General features: G+C 34.3%; 1 protein-coding gene across 1 annotated transcript; it reads left to right on the forward strand.

Moving 5' to 3' along the window:
- Positions 1 to 18856: 18856 nt before the first annotated feature.
- Positions 18857 to 19759, forward strand: LOC120208165. Its single transcript, XM_039207506.1, has one exon. The coding sequence runs from the start codon at positions 18857 to 18859 to the stop codon at positions 19757 to 19759; it is 903 nt and encodes a 300-aa protein (XP_039063437.1).
- Positions 19760 to 22844: the final 3085 nt, after the last annotated feature.

The following is a 22844-nucleotide window of genomic DNA, read 5'->3' on the forward strand; positions in this document are numbered from 1 at the left end:
GGAAAGGCCTCAAATATCCAAATCTACAAACAATATAATAACAAACATTAGTAATTGTTAAAGAATTAATTATAATTTTGGAAACATTATATAAAAATTATTACCTTAAAGGCCCAAATAAAGCCTGACAAAGTGTATTTGGAACCATCGCCACACAAACTTTTCCGATCATCAAAGGCAGATGACAACTTATTCCATGTAGCTTTCCATAGATACGAACCCCACGGAAACAGGTTCCATGCATTTAGGTCCTCTACCAATTTAATTAGATCATTAGGAATAGGTTGTCGGGCCTCTCTGCCTAAAAAGCCGGCTTGCAAAAGTATTAGAAGGCATACTCGGACAACATCGACGTCATCCATCTGAGTAAAACCATCTTTCTTATTCAATAATCTCGTCAAGTCTTCCACGTGTAAATTTGACTTCTCCGTTGACAGCTCAGGAAAAACCCGAGAAAACCATGATAGGTGGGTAATATGTCTAGTGTACCGATCTACATCATCGTGTCCGAAGCGTAGACCGGTGATTAAGCAAAACTCCTCCCGCCCAAAACACATATATGCCGGTGAAAAATCAAACCATATCTCTTCATCACGACATTGTGTAGTCTCTGGTAGATCGCTAATCATGGTTTGAAGAAACAGATGGGTCAACATAGCATCTCCACCCGGATGTTGTACTTTCAGCCATGGCCCGAAGAAAGTATCCTCAAATATTTTTCTTTGTGCAGGTGAAAGCTTCGACGCAATTGTTTTGGCCAGGCTTACTTTATTTCTTAAGGTCAATTGAGCCGAATAAAAGTTATGCAAAAACAATAAACATACCAATTTAGATATACCAAAAACTACACTGTGAAGATATAATAAGAACAATAAACATAAAGAGTAGTAGTTTATTCTTCAAACTTAAATTTGCAACACTGTGAATTTAGTATTTGTCTTTGTTTTTTGGTTGAAGTAATGCAATTCATTCAAGTTTCAATTTGCAGAAGAAGAATAGTTTCTGAAACTTAAAATCGCAACACGAAAATGAAAATCGCAACACGAAAATGACTATCGCAACGCGAATTTGACTATCGCAACGACAGAATCGCATTGCGATAGTCATTCTCGGTTTCAAATACTAAAATTGAAAGAAACTTGAATTGATTGCATTTCTTCAACCAAAAGACAAAACAAAGACAAATACTAACTTCACAGGGTTAAAGACTAAACAGTTTAGCAGTATTGGAAGCAATCGAATGAATATAATAAGCAATCTAAGTGAAATGGTTAATCTATTATTGAAAACACCAGTAAACTTATCATCAATTTCAATATGAAAAACCTAATAATAATGCAAAAATTTCAAAATAAAAATAATTAAAAAAACTAACCATCGGTGGTTGATTTGGTTGATTTTCCATTTCTGACCGTGAATGATTTCGCTGGAGATGGAGACTGATATCGTCGGAGATGGGGACTGATTTCGTCGGAGATGGAGACGGATGTCGCCTTAGAGAGTGAGAGATGGAGATGAGACTGAGTTGTGATTTAGGGTTTTAGGTTATGAGTTGCGATTACGGGATATACTGTGGATGGTTCAGTGTTCCGATATATTAATATATTCGTGTTTGGAATTTGAAAAAAAATACGCGTTGGATACGAATGGGGCTATGTAAATTGCATTGCGATAGTCAGATTCGCGTTGCGATTTATGTATTCGCATTACAATTTACGTATTCGTATTGAGATTTACGTATTCGCATTGCGAATTAGGAAAATCGCAACGCGAATTTGGAAAATCGCAATGCGATAGTCAGAATCGTGTTGCGAATCTGAAAACTAATTTGCGATACCGGAGATCGCGTTGCGAATTATCGATCGCATTGCGATTTAGTTGGTCATTTTGACAAATCCAAAAAAAGTTGGTTAAAATCGTATATTATAAGGCATTTTTGGTCACTGAAGTTATTTTCTCTATAAAAAATCAATTTGAACATTGAACTTAAAAAAATTGTAAAAAAAAATTAATGATAATACATATTTTATCCTAGATATTATGTTTAATTATATAATTATTCATAGATTTCAACTCAAATGGTTAACATTTAATTTAGACCATATCAAAGTTTTAATCGAATTTTTTATGTGACTTTTATTAAATGAGTGATTTTGTATTTGTCGTAACCTTCCCTCAAGCTCAGAACGAGTCTAGACTTATTTATGAAAAATTTGATTCGTGAAAAAATGTTTTGGAGTCGACATCAATCTCTTGATTTAAGTAAGTCAAATATTTAAAAATTGTATCTTAATAGAGTTTTTAAGAAAATATCATTTTAAAAGATAAAAAAAAGTCTACGTGTAACCAAAAATTTATTTTTTTGAATAAAAAGGGGGTTCGGGGTCGATTACGCGTGAGAAAGGATAATCACTCTCACCAAGCCCAAAATTGTACCTCATCGATTATAAATTGTCTCAAATAATGAAAACCTGAGAATTCAAATATAAATTTAAGTTACGATCATATTATTCCAAATTCAACCATACAATTTTTATTTAACGGAAAATTCTAAGGAGAAATAGAAAATGTTCTAATATTTCCAATCGAAGAGAAAATAATCCCTAAAATACTTTAGGACAAATATTTTTCTTTCCAACTAAAATAAAAAGAATATAATAATTTATCTCAAGAATTAGAGATTAAATAATTTGATTCGACCAAAAATTAGGAAGTTAATTAATCCATATTACAAATTTAATTAGAAAAGATAAGGGATGCTATTATTTAAAAGGGTCGAGACCAAATCCCTAATAAAAATTAGACGAATTGTCTCGACAAGTTTAAATAAAGGAACATTTCCCGTTCCTTTTATTCTTGATTTAATTTAAGCATATTCGATTTTTTAGGTTGTCTAGTAGAGTAGTTATTTATTTTAAAATATTGCAATAGAACATCTAGTTACCTTAAGATGGTCATTTCTTAATATTTTCAAATAAATAAATAAATACTACCTTTAATCCAATTATGAAATCAATTGAGTTATGCTTATGAGGCTTTCATACATATTCGAAATATCTAGATCTAAATGCACAAAAAATTAAATCTAGAATTAAATATAATATTACAATCTATCTAATTGTGAATATAGCTAAAGTAGGCATGGATAAACATATTTTAGAGCTTAAATATATTAGACAAAGTTTCAAATATTTTTGAAACATTTAATTAATCATGCTAGATGATCAAGGTTTGGACTTTAATGGCAAAAATATATACACAGTAAAAAGCAAAGTCCAAAAATAAGTAGAGAAAATAACTTCAGTGACCGAAAATGTCTTATAATATACGATTTTAACCAACTTTTTTTGGATTTGCGAAAATGACCAACAAATTCGCAACGCGAACTCCAATTTCGCAAATCAGTTTCCAAATTCGCAACACAGAAGTCAATTTCGCAACACAGAAGTCAAATTCGCAAAGCGCATTTATTTTCGCAATGCGTTGCGATTTTGGAGAACCGCGTTGCGAATTTGAAAACCACGTTGCGATTTTGGAGAATCGCGTTGCGAATTTGAAAACCGCGTTGCGATTTTGGAGAATCGCGTTGCGATTTTGGAGAATCGCGTTGCGATTTTGGAAACTGTGTTGCGAAACTGAAGTTCGCGTTGCGAATTTGAGATCGCGTTGCGAATTTGTAGGTTATTTTTGCAAATCCAAAAAAAGTTGGTTAAAATCATATATTATAAGGTATTTTCGGTCAGTGAAGTTATTTTCTCAAATAAGTATAATAAATATAAGTGCTTAAATAAAATAAAATCATAAATAAACATAAGGACCAAAATGCAAGATAACAAAATAAGGCATTCAATGTGATAAAAATATGAAACATGCATAATATATATATATTAATGGGACTAAAATAAAATAAACTGAAATAAAGTGCAATAATCAAAGGACTAAAATTAAAGTTCTAAAAAATAAAGAACATAAATAAAAATAGAAAATTAAAGTAATGAAATTAGAGGACTGAAATTAAATAAGTAAAAAGTAAAGGGAATACATTTAAATGTGCATAAAATTAAATAACAAAAATAAAAGAGCAATAAAAATAAAATGTTAGTGTTAATTTTAATATTTAACCCGGACCGTAAATAATGCAAGTCGTACCTCGGGGCGGGTCATCGCAAGCTCATACTATGGTTAGAAGATAAAATAAATAAATAACAAGTTAGTGGTTTATGGTTAACAGTTAGTGGTTAGATGTTAATACAGTCCAGACCATAATAATATGGATCGTACCCCGGATCGGGTCACCACAAGGTCGATTCAAATATTCAAAAGCTATAATAACTTAAAAGTAGTGACCATATTAGAATAAAATAAAACATGGTGCAAAATTAAAGTAAAATAGCAGAATGCAAGTGATTAAAATGCAATAAATACAAAAGTAGCTAAATTAAAACAAACAAAATAACAGACGTGGTGACCAATTATAAAATTAAACTAAACAACATGCTTAATTTGAAATAAATTAACAATACCAAGTTAAAATAAAAATAAAAATAAAACAACGAGCCTAAAATGGAAGAAAATAAAAAAATGGTGACCACAATGTAAAAACACGGTGGAATATGGGGGATTACTAAGTTATTTACCCAAAAATCTAATATAAACCTAAACTAAGCCTAAAAACTAAACACAACTAAACTATCATCTTTTCCCTCACCTCTCACCATATGGTTGGCCACTCCAAAGGGCACTAAGGCCTCACATCGGCTACCAGAGCGGCGACCTCCTTCTCCGATCGATGCCCAAAATGACCAGGGGGCCTCTCCAGCCACCAAAACAAACCAAACTCCACTTTACCTCCCCTCCTCTCATGGATGAGAGTCCTAAACCTTATGGCCACCTCCACTTTTCAACCACCAATGAGCCAAGACCAACCACTCAACTCCTTAGACCTGACGACGATGACACCGACGCTCGACCAAGGCTCCAACGACTAAAGTAAATTCAAAACCTTTTCTTCATATTTTATCTTGGTTTTGAAAATAAAAGAAATAAAGAAAAAGAAGCTAGAAATCAAAAAAGAAGATGAGAGCTTTGAAATATTTGATTCTTTCTTTCTAAAAAAATGAAGAGAGATACTACATTTGTTGTTTTTGTAAGAATGGTGAAGATGAATCGGTGAAGATGAATCGGGGAAGAGTCCTTGCTTTTTGTGTGAAGGAAAGAAAGAGAGCCCCCTCTTTTTTTTGGGTTTATATATCTACCCATTTCAATCTTTAATTTTTTTTTTACAATTGGTTCCTATTGCATGTGATTTGCTGATGAGGATTTAGTGAGGCATGGTGGTGGCGTGTGCGTGGAGCTAAGTGGATGGGAGCTGCTGGGATTCAGTGGCAGCAGGGTATGGCTGTAATGATTTTTTTTGCATTTTAAATTAATTAAAATTTTGGGATAAAATCTCTAAGCTCCAAGTTCTTTTCATTATGAACTCTTCACTCCTATTTAAAGGCAACTGTTGAGGTTGAACAAGCTTTTCTTTATGAACTTCTTCTCACTCTTCAGATGAGTTCTTCTCATTATGAACACTTCCATTGGAAATGATGATCCACCTTCTTCTGCGATGGAATCGAACAAAATGTTGATGTTGATCTATCTTTTTTTTATAGAGTTGAGAAAAAGGTTGAACAAGTTCTTCTCATTATAAACTTCTTTTCCCTCTTCAGACGAGTTCTTCTCATTATGAACTATCCATTGGAAATGATGATCCACCTCATTCTGTGATGGAATCGAGCAAAATGGTAAACAAGTTCTCATTATAAACTTATTCTCCCTCTTCGAATGAGTTATTCTCATTATGAACCTCTTTATTGGAAATGTTGATCCACCTCCTTCTGCGATTGAATCGAACAAAATGTTGATGCTTGATCTATCTTTTTTGTGATAGAATCTAGCAAAAGGGTGAACAAGTTCTTCTCATTATGATCATTTCTCCCTATTAGGATGAGTTTTTCACATTATGAACCTCTTTTGGAAATATTAATCTACCTCCTTTTATGATGGTTTGAGCAAAATGTTGATGCTGATCTATCTCCTTCTGCAATAGAGTCGAGCAAAAGGTTGAACAAGTTCTTCTCACTCTTCGGACGATTTGTTCTCATTATGAACTCTCCATTGGAAATGATGATCCACCTCCTTCTGTGATAGAATCGAGAAAAATAGTGAACAAGTTCTTCTCATTGTGAACTTCTTTTAAAAATGTTGATCCACCTTCTTCTGTGATAGATTTGAGCGAAATGTTGATACTGATCTCTCTCTTTTTGCGATAGAGTCGAGCAAAAGGTTGAACAAGTTCTTCTCATTGTAAACTTCTTCTCTCTTCTGTGGATGATTTCTTTACGTTATGAACTATCTTTTGGAAATGTTGATCAACCTTCTTCTATGATGGATTTGAATATATAAAAAGATTATCATATGTCAGCAACAATTTTATTTGAAATACCCAGAGGTATTGATCTAAAGGTCCTCGAATCTTTGTTGAGATCCACGTTTTCAAAGATTGAAAAGTGGATTAATTCTTTGTTGAAATCTTATTCAACAGGGAAATGTGAAATCTTTGCTAACTTTTGTAAAATATTTACATTTGGATGAAAATAAATAAGAAATTTGTTTCTAGAGAAGCTATCTTAGGTGAGATAAAATTTTGTTTCAAGTGAACAATTTCAAATTTTGTGCTTCAAGTGATAACTGTCTCAAGCGAGATGAAATTGGTTTTAAGAAAAACAATCTCAAGTGAGATCAATTTGGTTTTAGGTGAAACAAATTGCAAATTTTGTGTTTCAAGGGAAAACTGTCTCAAGCGAGATGAAATTGATTTTGAGAAAAACAATCTCAAATGTTCGTGTTTTAAGGAAGACTGTCTCAAGTGAGACAAAATTTATTTCCTAAAAAACAATCTAAAGTGAGATAAAAATTTTCGTACTGAATGAGAAGCATTGAAAATCGCTTTCTCATTTTCCATGAATATCATATGAAAACATCATAATGATCGGGTACTATGCCCCACTTTAAAGCAATGATTCTTTTTTTTGGATTGGGTTTCTCTGCTCTTAAGATTCTGCCACTCCAAACATGATTTCCTCTATTTGATGTTCGAATTATGACTTCCTCTTCTCGAGGTCTTAATGTCACAAATATTCTTCATTCTTTAAATCTGTGAAGGATCATGTGTCTATTTATGAAGATGTGAATGCAATTGAATGTAGCTAAATGCAATGCATTTTTTATGCAAATGATGTTCTCATGGATGCAAAAATGTTGTTTCATTTTCCTTTTGACTTCAAAGTGGAGAACTCGGTCTTCCTTCACTTAATAAATCTTGGCCAAAGCCTACTCCAACGTTAGCACTATGATCTTTCAGTTCAAGCAAGCGTTCTATGAAGAACAATCTCATCAACTTGTGTCGTAATATCTTCTTTCTTCTATTGCTTTTGTTTCTTCATGAAAATATCGAAAAATAAATGATGTCTTTGATTCTTGTCGCAATCAAATATATGATCCGATGTTTTTCTTCAAACTCACCTATTCTATTATAGAAGTTTCTTCAAGACTATTCTGCCAACTGAAGCATTAATGGTTTTCTTTTCAAAGTAAGTTCTTCTTATCTCTATATTATGCCCTTGATACTCCGAGGAACGAGGTTTATTTTCAATACATTGTTGACTTGAATCTTGTTATCCTTACATGACTAGGGTCTTTTGTCATGCCCCAATGTGGGTACCTCTGAAATTCTTGAACATTATTATCAAAACTTCTTATTTTCAAACTTTCTCAAACGAGGGATCGATACATCTAATATAGGAATGCCCTGAATATTTGTTATGACTTAAGATAGTAGATAATCTCAAAACAATACATGACCCTTCTTATTAAGGCGATATCTTCTTCCTGGACAATTATTGATAATGTAACAAATAAGAATGAAAATATTTATTTCCGAGTCTTTTGATCTGTCAAACTTCATTGTTCCAAGGATTAGAGAATGTCTCCCTTTCCCTTGTATTTTTATTTTGAGGCAGAATAAGCCTCACCAGCTTCAAGGATCTGTATCATTCTTGAGAAATCATCCTATTTATTTGCACCAGATGAAAAAATATTGAAAAAAATATCTTTGACAGGGATTGAATAGCTGTCCTCATGAATTCAGTTCATATATATTTTCTTGTCATACACTTTTTTACAAATGAACACGATTGCAAAGGTTTGGGCTACTTTGGATTCCCTGTATTTTAAAATATTAGTTCAAAGTAATACTAAGAAATCTTTTTTTTTTCTTTTGAACTATGTTAATCTACTTATAAGATGCTTGTAAATAAATGAAATTGGGGTTTGAAATGAGGAAATCAGAGTTTTTACAAAGTCGTGACAATCATAGAAAGGAAAAAAATCAAGAAATAAAGTTAGATGCCTCAAGCATCATTAGCATGAATGTTCCTGAACCAATCGACTTGATATAATTTGGAGCACCGAGGTAAGCTTCTATCTAGAAGAATGTAAATATTGCCAAAATGTCTGTAGATGTGAAGTCCACACAAAATATTAGGCTCTCTAAATCAATTAACTAAATATAGCCCCGAAGCATAAGGTAAGTTCTTGTCTAGAGGACTTCAAGAATTGCCACAAAGCTTGTAGATGTGAAACTCACCCCCAAAGTAATAGAATCTTGAGAAGGTTTTACTTGCCAGATGCCTAATATCAAAATGCATTTCAGCCGTCCTTTCAGGTTTTAAACTCAAATCCTTCATTTTATTTCGAGACGATCTTTACAGATTCTCGTCTTGAACCCTCTGTTTATTTTCTTTTTTCTTTTTTCTTTTCCTTTTTTTTCCTTTTTATTCAATTTTTTTTCTTTCTTTTTCTATTTCAGTTTCTTATTTTTTATCATTTTTCTCCCTCTTTTCTTTTCTTCAGGTGTAATTCTTCCCAACCTTAATATAAATTTATTGGATTACTTAATTCAACAACACTCCTCAGGAAATTACCTGATTGACAACTTATGTTTGTCTCCCGAATAGGCATCTATTTCCCACGAAAATCTTTATGAATTGACAAGATCTTTTCAATCACTAGATCACCATCTCAGCCTTCTATTAAACACACTTTCTTATCAGAAGCTCTTGTCATTTGCTTCTAACACATCTGTCCATGACAGATAGCTTTTGACCTCTTTTTTTCTTCAATTAGATTCAACTGATCATACTAAGCTCGAGCACATTCAGTTTGATCTCACCTCTACCTTTGTCAAAATTTGAAGTAATGAAATTCAACTATAATGAATAAGGCTATTTTTATTCTAAAAGGCGTTGCAACACATCAGAGCATATACTGAAGTTTGACATGTGTACATGACCAAGGAGAATATCCTGTGGCAATTTTTACTACCCTCGTTGTTAAAAGACTACTGACGAGGAACTTTCATATGTCTTCAGCACTCAAATTTTCATATCATGACTGCTCTTATCCCCAAAGCGCAAGCCCAAAATTTGTCATAATGTCAGTGCAAAAGAACTCTAGTATTCTTGAAAGGTTAGCAAACGTTTTCTGAAGAAATCACCGATGCCCCAAATTCTTATCCCAAAGCGTTGGATGCCCCATTAAAGTTTCCAAGATTTGTCACCTGATTTCTTCTTCAGTAGAGATGGCCCATAAATTCTAATATGGAAAATTAAAACCTAGGTACTCATAATCATTTGATGCCCATCTTGTTAGAAAATCTACTATGACACTCATTTTTTATCATTTTTCGTTTCATACTGGTGATCGTACTAAGAACTGTAGTGGGTTGAGTCTAGAGATTGACCAAGTAGTTGGCACACCCCAATTTAAGGGTCAAATTATAAGTTTTTGAAACTTATAGTCAATTTTAGAAAGTTGCAGGAAATTCAAGGACCTAGCCCTGAATTTGCCCATTTTCTGTTGGCAGTGAAAAATAAACCTGATGAAACTGTATCAATGAAATGATTGGTGCTTTAGGTAAAATTAATTATTTTTGGACTCGAACAAAATTTCGGTAAAAAAACAGTAAATTGTATAAGACTCAGATGGCTCGCATAAGAAAATGGAAGACCGATCGGATATAATTATAAGTTTAATGATTCATTAATAAATGAATTGACTTCAAGATATGTAAATTTTGATTTATTTCTTTAAAGGTTAAATATCAGGAATATTTGGATAAGAAATTATCAAAAATAGCCCTATGGGATAAAATTACGAAAATGCTCTTGTATTGTAAAAGACCAAGACTTCCCCTGATGGTGAAAATAACCAGAAAGGACATACTTTACCAATTCAGAAAAAGTGCATATGTTTGGATTGAAAGGAATTACCGAAATATCCTTGAGCTATGAAATAACTGAAATAACCTCCAATGATCAAATGACTAAAATACCCCAAACTCTAAAGGAACTAGAATACTTTGAAGCCTAATTTATTGGAAGTAATGCCACTAACAGAATTAAATAGAATGACGATAATACGCTTAAAATTTAAAAAGGACTATGGATGGCTATGATAATAGAGATGACCTGAAAACTCAAATTTTGATTCGCTTAAACCTTGGAATCACCACTTAAATTCCTGATTTATTTGGAAAACCCCAAAAATAAACTTGTACAATTGGAAATTCTTAATACAACGATCTCCTTGTTTTTGAATGACCATTTTAAGATTGGATTACTTGAAGTGCGACACATCACTGAAGTATTGAAATGTTGGATTATTCTCAAGTTTTGAAATAACTAATGTGCATGGACCCCAAAATGACTAAAATAACCCCGAATACCAAGATGACCTAAATACCTTTATGAATTGGATTAAGTGAATGTCGTTGGATAGACTATGGGAACATCAATGAACCTAAATGATGTACTGCCTCTAAAGGTTATGGAGCACGACTCAAGTCATCGGACATTTTGAGATACTATTACAACGTGGAAATGAAATAAATACCAACGAAATACCTATTCGTCTACTCAAGAACTGATCAAGGGTGATTCTGATATTGATCAAATCGGCTGGTGCAGTTAGAAATAAGAAGTGAATAATAGTGAAGTATCATAGTTCTAATGATTGACAAGTATCACAGTATTGGGATCTTTAGTTCAAATTGACTCGAAATCCTGATAATTCAATACATAATCTTTAATACCACAAATCATTGCTCTATCCTATTGAGTTAAATTAATGAGAAATCTCCAAGAACCAAAATGTATGAAATACTCTTGTTTGTTTGAATAATGGAATCACTCCTATCATACTTGAAATCTTAAGTAACTTTGAGACAAAAAATATGAATACATTCTTGATCACCAAGTAGCTCTAAAGAATATCTGGATTCTCTAGTGTGTTTCTTATGTGACATGTAAATGTTTTACCAGTTTAAAAAACGTGAATTTCCAAAATTTCAAATTTACTGATGTTTTGAATTACTTTTAAATAAACTATGCCTGCATGATATATGCCCTCTAATTTCCTATTTTCATTGGAAAATACAATCGTTCCTGATTTATGGATCATGGAATCTACTGGTTTATGAACTATGGTTACCTGAAATATGTTATCTGATTAACTGTTTCACTGGAAAATATAACAATTCCTGAATTATGGATCATGGAATCTACTGGTTACTACTTGAACTGTTTTATTGGGATATTATCTGGGTACGCTGGAGTATAGAGGTTAAATTATGATCAAGCTGGTAAATCCTTACAAACCTAAGGTGACCCTTGGGTAGGCTCTAAGAAACTTTCTTGGTTAGGCTCTCAGGCCCTAAGGCACTCCCTTGGGTAAATCATGAGACTACATATGGTGTACGGGTGGAGGGCATTTATATGGTTTGTTTCATTATCACGCTTACAAGATTTTACTAGATCATGATCCAAATATTACAGTTTACTGTTAAATCTGATTTCTACTAGATACTGTATGGGTAGGATTCTGGAGTATGGAGGTTCAGCTCTGATCAACCTGATAAATCCTTACGGACCTAAGGAGACCATTGGTAGGCCCATAGGCCCCAAGACATTTCCTTAGGGTGGCTCCTTTGCTGTTTTCTTAGGGTAAGTCATTATGGATGCAGTTCTAAAAACTTCATAAAGGTGTTTGGTTGGATGGTTCTACTATGATTTTAAAAATATGTTTTAAAATGATAATGTTTTAAAAAGATCTTTATCTTTTCACTGGTTTTGGTTGGAACACACTAGACTTCCTATTCTAATCTCTTGAAAACTTGGTACTCTAAATATTTCCTATAAACTAAAATCTTCATGGTTTTTACTCGATGAAATATCAGTGGAACTTTAGCTCATTATGAAAACCTGTAGACAGTTGAGTCAATAAGGAAAATTTATGCTATTCCTTTTATCTGTATACCATTCAGTATCACTTGATGGTTATGTATTAACGAGCTTCCCAAATCTCACTCTTTGACTCTCATTTTCAGGTTAAAAGAATCGATCTAGTGCAGCTATCAACTTCAGTATTGGGAGTTCCTTTCAGTTTCTCTTGCAGAGTACGGTACAAGTGTAATTAGGGGGTATGTAGATCACATTTGATTTTCATAATGAGTATGAAACTTGTATTTTTAATATAAATTGTTTTATGATTTTAATTGTTTTAACATAAATTTTAATTTTTTTAGGGATTTTTATGGTGGGTCACTCTGGTGGCCCTAATGTGACACCTTGGATCCGATCGGGTCACTCACATCGGTTTATGGGTATTATAGTAGTAATATACTGCCTAAGCCTTCGGGTAGCCCACCAAAGCACATCATACCAAAGTAATATACTTGTTATTGCAATCAATGAATTTCTTGCTAAGATAATAAATGGTTCTTTTATTCTTTCTAGACTCATCATGCAACTTCAACACATATCTCAATGAATTTTCAAAGACATTTGGGCTATCAGGAACTTGTTCCACTATATTTTTATTCAATTTTGGCAAGTTTTGATAAGACCAATATGTCTTTGAAATCTTGAGGCAACTCTATCAGTTCTTGTCTTGTTTCATGCGACAAAGTAGTGCCAATTTCTATATTTCTTCTTTCTTTATTCATCATAGATTCAGAATCTTAAATTCTTTTTTATGAGATAAGATCTGTCTATCCTCCTTTTTCACCAGCCTCGATAATTTGCTAGAAATGTCATATTCTACCTCATTTTTACACCCATATATTTCTACTAAACACAGGTCGCTCGAAATTTATTTCATGATTAAAGTTCATAAACATTTATGTTATTAATGACTAGGGCACCTTCAAAAACAATTGTAACAAATATATACATTTGGAAGAGTAATAGACATTTAAATGAAATGAATAAAATAATAAAAAAATGGAATAAAAGAATGTAAAGAATGATAAAGATTATGAAAATGTATAAAATGATTGCCACTTGAGAAATGAAGGAAAGCACCTTCAATTGCAAAAAAGTAAAATTAACATAGAAGCTTTTCACAAAAGATTCCTTAATGCTTGTAGGCAAAAACATAAGGGTTAATTCCGGGTATTACTCTAAATTTCATCTAAAAACTATAGGAAGATCCTCTGTAGTCCACTTGTTTAGTTCCTATTCAGGGAAACATGGTCAGATTTCAGTGCGAATTTTTTAACCTCAGCATCTTTAGGCATCTTGCTTACATACAACTCTTGAACTTTCATATTATCTTCTTAATCAGTTGCTTCAATAAAATGTGGTTAACCTTTCCAAACTGGAAAGTATTCTTCATATGCCCCAAAAAACCATCATTTTCCTTCAAGCTTACCTCTTTCTCTTCTTATTGTTTGTTTAGCCATTTCTTCCCTGGATGAAAACTGGGCCCAAATTTGGATCAAAAACGGGTCTTCTTGGGGATGATAGTCTTAGCTGGGTTTTGAGCATAAGTTGCTGCAGTGATTGATGGAGTATTTTCAGACTCTTTGAAATGTCTAATGCCCACTTGTCATCAGAAAACCTGATACATGTGTTTGAGATGTTTTGAGGCTTGTATCTGACCAATTTCTTCCCAACCCTATAGGCCAGTCTTAGATTACATCCACTGAAACCTTATTGCTTAGATTTCCCTTCTCCTTCTCTTGCGCTATGTAACCTTCACAAGATTTGATCACATTAGTTTCTGCTGGAAAAGAGATTTTTGGGCACTGACTTTTAGCCTTTTGCTTTCCTACCTTGCATCTCTGAATTTCTTACTCCAGAGGATCTTGAAACTTTCTTTCAAGGTCACTAGAAAGCTTCGCTGAACATTCTGAGGTTTCAGTCTGGTTTATCCAAAGAATCTCCTTATAGGACCATTTCTCATTCGGAGGCCATTTTGGAAGAGTCTGACAGTTTTTGGCTTTCTTGATCAGTATTTGGTCTTCATATATGCCCATTTTCTTCGAGTGAGGAATTTCCCTCATTATCAATTCATTGGAGCCTTCTGGGACCACATCCGATTTCTAATGCCTGCTTGAAATACCCTGCTCCCTAATAGGTTCTTAATAATCAATCGATGTCATTTTGATCCCACCATTATCATTCAGAATCTCATTCACAGTCTTTACGGTGGGATCCTTTAGTGGTGTCTCCCTATAAATCAAAAAGTCACCATGCGCATCAACTTAGACATTTTTTCTCTTGACTCGTCTTGGAATTTCTTTTCTTGATCAATCATCTCTTGCTGAGTTTTGATAAGTTGCTCTTGGCGTTTATCTATTCTAACAACACGTGCTAAAATCTCATTCATGGCTCTTATCTTTCTCTAGGAAGACCAAGTTGGCTCCAATTTACTTTTTAGAATTTATTCCATTGAATACTCCACGAACTACTCCCAATTTTTCATGATTGAATATATGTAGAAAAGTTTGAAACAAACAAAATATGAATGCATAATGTAAAAAAATGAAAATACAAAAGTAAAGATGCAATAATACGAATGCAAAAATATAAGTGCAAATGCAATTAAGGTGTTGATTCCAAAGTAATTTTTCATAAAACAACTTCCAAATAACACACAATGTCTCAATATAATGAGACAGATGGAATCTACAAATATCGTCATATTGCTCAATTTCATACATTTTGATCGAATACGCAAGAAAACATCCTTCTTCTATTTATCGCTTGATATATAACTCAAACATTTCGACTTCTTTTCCCAAAATGTGTACTTGTTGAGCAACCATGTGCGACTAGAATCATCCACTGGCTCACATTAGCTTTCGTTGTTGTTTGACAACTTCAAACATAATACTTCTTTTTAGCTAGTTGTATCAACAACTTGATCAATTGTATCGTTTGAGCTTCATGTATTCTATCTTGATGTACCTCTCCAACTGCTTCCTGGAGTACCCTTCTGGACCATTGATGTGTTTTTGTAGTTATATTCTACTAATTCGAGTGACATTGTCGTATTTAAAGCCTTCTAATGTAACTATTAACTCAGGAATCAATACGTTCCATGACACGACATGTATGAAACATGTTTTAATTCCAAGGTAATTATCTTAGAACAACTTTCAAAGAACTCACAACATCCCAATATGTTAAAGCAGATAAAAAATATCTACCCCTTCATGTGGCATTGTCGTTTTAAAAGCCTTCTAATTTGATAATTACCATGGAATTAACACCAAGTTTATGTTCAAAATAAAGCAATAGGATAAGGAAAAGATGTTAGCAAAAATAAAAATCAAAGAAAGGAAATTTATGTTAGTGAAATATGAAAAGATTAAATTCAACTAGTAAGTGAACCATAAAATACAGTGAATAATACAGAGGAAATTAAAACCCTAATTACATGTGTTCTAGTTCACATGCATTTATTCAAAAATAATCTATCGAATAAATTACAAGACGAAGGTTAGAGTTCATTTTTCCTTTGTGTACACTTATTTGGGTACTCAAATTGTCCTTGCCGATGCCCCTTTGGGCAAGCCAGACCCTAAATCCTCACCTATTATAGACTTAAGCGGATCGAGTTCAATTAAATAGGGCACATATCCTTATGCTTAACACAAAGAATAAATCATCACGAAGATATATGGCACTTGAACCCTGAAAGCTACTTGCTAGGTCTAATATGGAGAATAAATTCTCACGAAGACATCGCTTTAACTCACATTTAAAGGGAAGAGCTCGAGTATAGAGCTTATGTTATGAAATGCAAGTGTCGTGTGTGAGGAGTAATTCTCAAACCTTTGACAAACAACCACACTAGAATCGAGCTAAAACAAATCCAAAATTTCAATATCTGAGAATCAATAAAATGAAAACATTAGTACATAAGGATATAAAATAAAATAAAATAAAATAGTTGAAAGGAATCATAAATTAAATAAAATTGAATTCTCAATTTCTAACTATAGAGACAATATGTAATTGATTTAGGGATTGACCAACTACATTCCCCAGCGGAGTCACCTAGCTGTCGTAACCATCCCTTAAGCTCGAACAAGTCTCGATTTATTTGTGAAAAATTCTATTTTGTGAAGAAATGTTTTGGAGTCACCATCAACTTCTTGGGTTAAGTAGGTCGAATACCTAAAACATTTTCTTTTAAAAGAGTTTTTAAGAAAACATCATTATAAAAGATAAATAAATTTTTTTTGAATTTTTTAACTTTATGCCAAAATAAAATAGAAGCTCTAAGCATTAATATACCGACATCGATATGATTGGGAAAATTCCCTCGTTCCCGCAAGAAAACCTTATCGAAAAACAAAACCTATATGGAACCTTTGGAGGAAGACCGCCGGAGGAGAAGTCGGAGACCAATTTACAACCAGCTTTAGAAAGAACCGAATATCAGGCGAATCTGAAAGAACAAAGAAATCCAAAGAAAATCAAGAACACAAAGGATGGAAATATCAACGATAATGTTACAGAAACAGAAGAGATGGATGCCGATAATCTATCAGAGAGAGACATGGCCGAAGCATTCGGCATGAATGAAGTAGAAGAAATTGAAAGCGCAATACAAAAAGAAACATGAGATAAGAGGGAAGACAACTTACGCAAGAATGGTAGCCAACACATCTAGGGCAAGGAAAACGCTAAATATAGGCTGTGGTATTAATGATGATGAAATTGTGGTATTGGATGAGGACTACGTTTTCGACAAATCGGGTGCCTTCCCAACAATCAAATTCTCGGAAAAAGTTCATGATCAAATTGATAAAAACATGAGGAATGTCATCATCGTTCGGCTGTTAGGACGGATGATAGGATACAAAGCCTTGCTAAATCGGATCCAAGCCCTATGGAAACCAATTGGAGAAATACAACTAATCGACCTAGAAAACAACTATTTCTTAGTCAAATTTGCAGATGAAGATGACTATACAAAGGTATTAACATAAGGGCCATGGACAATATATGGAAGCTATTTGACAGTCCAACCGTGGAGTAGATCATTCTCAACTTCTGAAAAATATCCATCACAAGTGATAGTATGGATCAGGTTGCCAGGACTACCTTATAGATACTACACAAAAGCACTTTTTCGACTAATTACTTCAGTAGTCGGACGAGTAATTAAAGTTGATTATAACACTCAGGCGGGGGAAAGAGGTAAGTTTGCAAGAATCGCGGTTTTAGTATATCTAAACCAACCACTAATTCCGTGTATTGGAATAGATGGATTCACACAAAAAATAGAGTACGAAGGATTACAACAGATTTGCTTCCATTGTGGGGTTTATGGGCATACAAGAGAGCAATGTGTAGCATACCAAGTACATATAGAATCTAAACGTGAGGAAGAACTTAACGAAAGGAGCAAAAACAACCATAACCTTGCAACAACATCAGAAGAAACAATGTTTGGACCATGGATGGTGGTGGAAAATCGTCGAAGAAAAACAACGACGACACAAAAGACTGAGAAAGATAAGGCGAAACAAAAGTCTGAAATAGGGGGCTCTCGTTTCACTATTTTGAGCGAAGAAGAGAATGGTCACATGGCTAAAATAGAAATAAGGAAAGATGATAAAAAAGATAATGAGAACAGAACCAGACTAGTAAATGGAGAAACAACAAAAAGGAACCTACCAGATCATCAAACAAGGGGAACAAATCGCAACATGAACAACATGGTACCAAAACCAGCAAAGAAAATGCACGAATCGGACAGCATAAAAAATGCAATAGAAGTAATTCCAATGATAGAAGGACAGAACATGGAAGCAGTGGAACATATAACCACAGCAGGGAACGGAAACCACACAGCCATAACCATAAAAGAACCAAGCATGGGAAAAAAACGCATGGGACTAAATTCCCAAAAGGGGGAGAAGAAGCTGGAAGGATGAGAAAAGAAAACAATGTGAAAGGATTAAAAGTAAAAAAACAAACAACTTTTCGCCCTGCAAATCATAACCTGATCAAAGAATGGGTACAGACGGTATCTAATAAGCTATCCACAGCCTCGAATGATGAACATGTCAACATTGAACCACAAACACTAGTTAATGTGCCAATAAGAAAAAACATGGTGATAAAGGATCAACAGATAAAGAACAGCGAAGTGAAGGGAGACACAGAGAAGTCCCGGTTAATTGCCGGACAACAAGGATCTGAAACCTCACAAATTCAACTAAATGACTAGTTTCATGTTTTGGAGCTGCCAAGGAGCTGCAAGCCCTACCTTCAAAAGAATATTTAATCTCTTTGTTAGAGAACACAGACCAAATATGGTTGCATTATTCGAAACAATAACGAGTGGAACAAAAGCAGACAGAATAATCAATAAACTAGGATTCACACAGTCACTTCGAGTAGAAGCACATGGATTTGGAGGTTGAATTTGGATACTTTGGGAAGAAACAATGGAAATTGAGATTACCCATATATCAAATCAATTCATTAATGGTATATTTCGGCCTAAGGAAGTGAATACATGGGCACAATTCACAGCAATTTATGCAAACCCAAACGGGTCTAAAAGGAAACATCTATGGAGCCAACTAGAGGCACTAGCACCAAATGATAATACACCTTGGATCCTGGGGGGAGATCTCAACGTGATATTAGACGTAGATGAAAGAAGAGGAGGTGCGACGACACACACAAATGGAAGCCGATTATTCGCCAATTTCATGCATTCTACTGGATTATTAGATTTAGGATTCCATGGTCCACCATTTACATGGAATCGTGGGAACCTACAACAAAGACTAGATCGTTGCCTCGGAAACACAAAATGGATTTCAACATTTCCAAACTCACAGGTACTGCATCTAGATCGAATTGGTTCAGATCATCGACCCCTTCTCCTAAGGCTGACAACAGACAAACAAGATCATAAAAATCGACCATTCCGCTTCATAGCAGCATGGCAGGAACACCATGAGTTTAAAGACTTTATCAAATCCATATGGAAAGAAAACGGGGAACTAAACGAAAATATTAGCACATTCAAAACTGAAGTGGAAAAATGGAACTCAGACGTCTTTGGTCATATAGGAAAAAGGAAAAAAATCTTATTGGCACGACTGAGAGGAATAGACAAAGCTCTACAAAGAACACACTCAGAATTTCTGGTAGAGTTGGATAAACAATTACGGACAGAACTCGACACTGTACTAGACCAGGAGGAGAGTCTGTGGAGACAAAAAGCACGGAAAAAATGGATACTGGAAGGGGATCGAAACACTGCATTCTATCATGACAAGAAGAAGAGCAAACAAAATCAAAACCTTAAAACGCGAAGCTGGCAGTTGGAGTACTGATCAAGAAGAACTTAGAGAAATGGCAAACCAATTTTATGCCAAACTATTCTCAAGCAATGAGGATCCTAAATACAATTATGAAATAAGAGGCAAGTTCAAAAAAATAGAAGAGCATGAAAAAGAAAGCCTTACACGAGAAGTAACCAATGAGGAAATCAAGGAAGCTATTTTTGGAATGGGACCACTTAAGGCATCTGGAATAGATGGAATCCATGCGTTATTTTATCAGAAAAATTGGAGCTTAGTTGGGAATTCAGTTTGCATGATGATCCGGAAAATATTCACAGAAGGAATAATGCCAGAATAACTCAATCAGACAATACTGATACTTTCACCAAAAGTAGCTAAACCAGAAAAAATGCACCAGTTTCGACCGATCAGCCTTTGTTCAGTGCTATATAAAACAGTCACAAAAATCATAGTTAATCGTCTGAAGCCCCTGTTACCAGAATGGATATCAGATAACCAAACCAGTTTTATTCTGGGTAGAAGCATCATTGATAATATCATAATAAACCAAGAGGTAATACATTCTATGAGAAGGAAATCTAGAAAAAAAGGCTGGATGGCAATAAAAATTGACTTGGAAAAAGCATATGATAGTCTGGAATGGAGTTTCATAGATGATACATTACGAGACCTAGGTATCCCAGATGCTCTATGTAATCTTATTTACCACTGTGTTTCGACAGCTTCAACACAAATATCGTGGAATGGATCATTGACAGACGCTTTTAAACCATCAAGGAGGATAAGACAAGGCGACCCATTGTCTCCTAATATTTTCGTTCTATGTATGGAGAGACTATCACAAGCAATTAAAATAGAAATCGAAAAAGGACGATGGAAACCATTCCAAACATCAAGAAGCATCCCAAAGATATCCTATCTATTTTTTGCAGATGACATGATTCTATTCGCAGAAGCCTCCTTAGACCAGCTCAATATCATCAGAACAGTACTAGAAAGATTCTGTGAAGTCTCGGGACACAAAGTAAGCATTTCAAAGACAACAATTTTCTTCTCTAATAATGTACAAACAGAACTGCGAAATCAGATAAGCACATCATTTGGATTTACTATGGTTGATGATCTAGGGAAATATTTAGGAGTACCAATATTACACTCCCGAGACACCTCGAAATACTATTATTACTTGGTACAAATGGTTCAAACTAAATTAAGCGGATGGAAGGCAAAAACATTGTCACTAGCTAGTCGAATTACACTTGCAAAAGCTGTTTTGGCAGTCATCCCAACTTACACCATATAGATAGCAGTATTACCCAAAAAATTTTTGGAGAACTAGAAAAAATCATCAGACAATTTGTATGGGGTAAAATAGATGGAAAATGAGGGTTGCCATTAGTAAAATGGGAGGAAGTATGCCAAAAAATATCGGATGGAGGTCTTGGATTTAGAAAGATAAAAGAGCAAAATGAAGCATTTATAATGAAAGTGGCGTTTAATCTAATAGCAAAAAAAGACGCATTGTGGGTTTGGGTTCTCAAGGCGAAATACAAATGCAAAGATGAGATACCGACTAACATTAGAAGCCAAAACTGCTCCAAACTATGGAAAGGGATAAGCATGGTATGGGAGTATGTCCAAAGCAACATAACCAGAATAATAGGAAATGGGGTACATACCGATTTTTGGAGAGACCGCTGGATTGCAGAAATAGAGCCATTAATAAATTTGGTCAATCAACGAGACCATAATCAGGTGGGAAAAGCAACCATAAAAAGCATGACTGATGAAAATGGTAATTGGAACTGGAGGCAGATTGAACACCTTCTACCACTGCATATACTTCTGAGACTGGTAGCGATTAAAGGACCTCAGACAACTGCAAAAAATGATAGAATTGGATGGTTAAAGAGAGAGGATCGTCAATTCTATGTCAAAACAGCATATGAAGTTAGAATAAAACAAAGGGAAGATACTCAAGAACCTGTATGGAAGGTAATTCACGCATACAAAGGAACACAAAAGCTGAAAACATTCCTATGGCTAGTTTGCAAAGGTAAAATTCTGACAAATGCAGAAAGACTTCGACGACATCTTACAATTGATAGTAATTGCCTAATCTGTGTGACACAAACAGAGGATATTAACCATATTTTTCGACACTGCATTACCATGACCCCTATTTGGACAACACTGGTGAAAAACGAGAGATTACAGAACTTCCTAACAATGGACATAAAGAATTGGGTTGAAGTGAATTTAACAAGACCAAGCATGTTTGCTAAAGAAAGTAAAGATTGGGAAATCCTATTCGGATCGGTATTATGGAACATATGGATCATGAAGAATTCGATTGTCTTCAACAATCCTATGGAAGATAACACAGGAATATTAGAACGAAGCCGCAAGATGACAAACTCAATAAACAATGCAGATAGAGAAAGAGACCAGGCAAACAAATCACAACCAATTGAATTGGTTGGTCCAACAGTTTGGCTACCTCCATCAAAGGGATGGGAAAAAACTTAATACAGATGCAGCCCGTAGAAACACAGATGGAAAAGCAGCATGTGGAGGAGTAATCAGAGATTTGAATGGAAAATGGAGGATCGACTTCAAAAAATTCATAGGAATATGTTCTACACTGGAAGCACAATTATGGGGAGTATATACAGGGCTAAGATGTGCATGGGAACAAGGAATCCAACAACTCATAGTTGAAGTAGATAGCCTCGAAGCAATACAGACACTGAAGAATAGTACAAACAAAGAAGGAAATATTACCATAATACCGTACATAAGGGAACTGATAAATCGGGATTGGAACGTCAGATTGCAACATGTCCGAAGAGAAGGGAATAAAATTGCTGATAAACTAGCAAGAAGCGTCAATTTCGAAGATAGCCAAACCAGAATCTTACAGGAGCCTCCTGCTAATATAAGCCAACTCGTGATTGAAGAATGCAATTAGGTTTAAGTAATTAGGTAGTTTTCATTTTCTTACCAAACAAAAAAGATAAATAAGTCTATGTGTAACCATAAATTCATTTTTTGAATAAAAAAAGGGTTTGCAGTCGATTACGTGTGGGCAAGGATAAGCACCCCCACAATGCCC

This window comes from Hibiscus syriacus, unplaced genomic scaffold, assembly GCF_006381635.1.
Source record: "Hibiscus syriacus cultivar Baekdansim isolate YM2019G1 unplaced genomic scaffold, ASM638163v2 tig00016004_pilon, whole genome shotgun sequence".
In the NCBI taxonomy this organism is placed as follows: Eukaryota; Viridiplantae; Streptophyta; class Magnoliopsida; order Malvales; family Malvaceae; genus Hibiscus; species Hibiscus syriacus.

What these genes read in the sequence shown, in the direction of transcription:
- LOC120208165 (XM_039207506.1), top strand. Translation starts at nt 18,857, where the DNA reads ATGGAAATTGAGATTACCCATATATCAAATCAATTCATTAATGGTATA.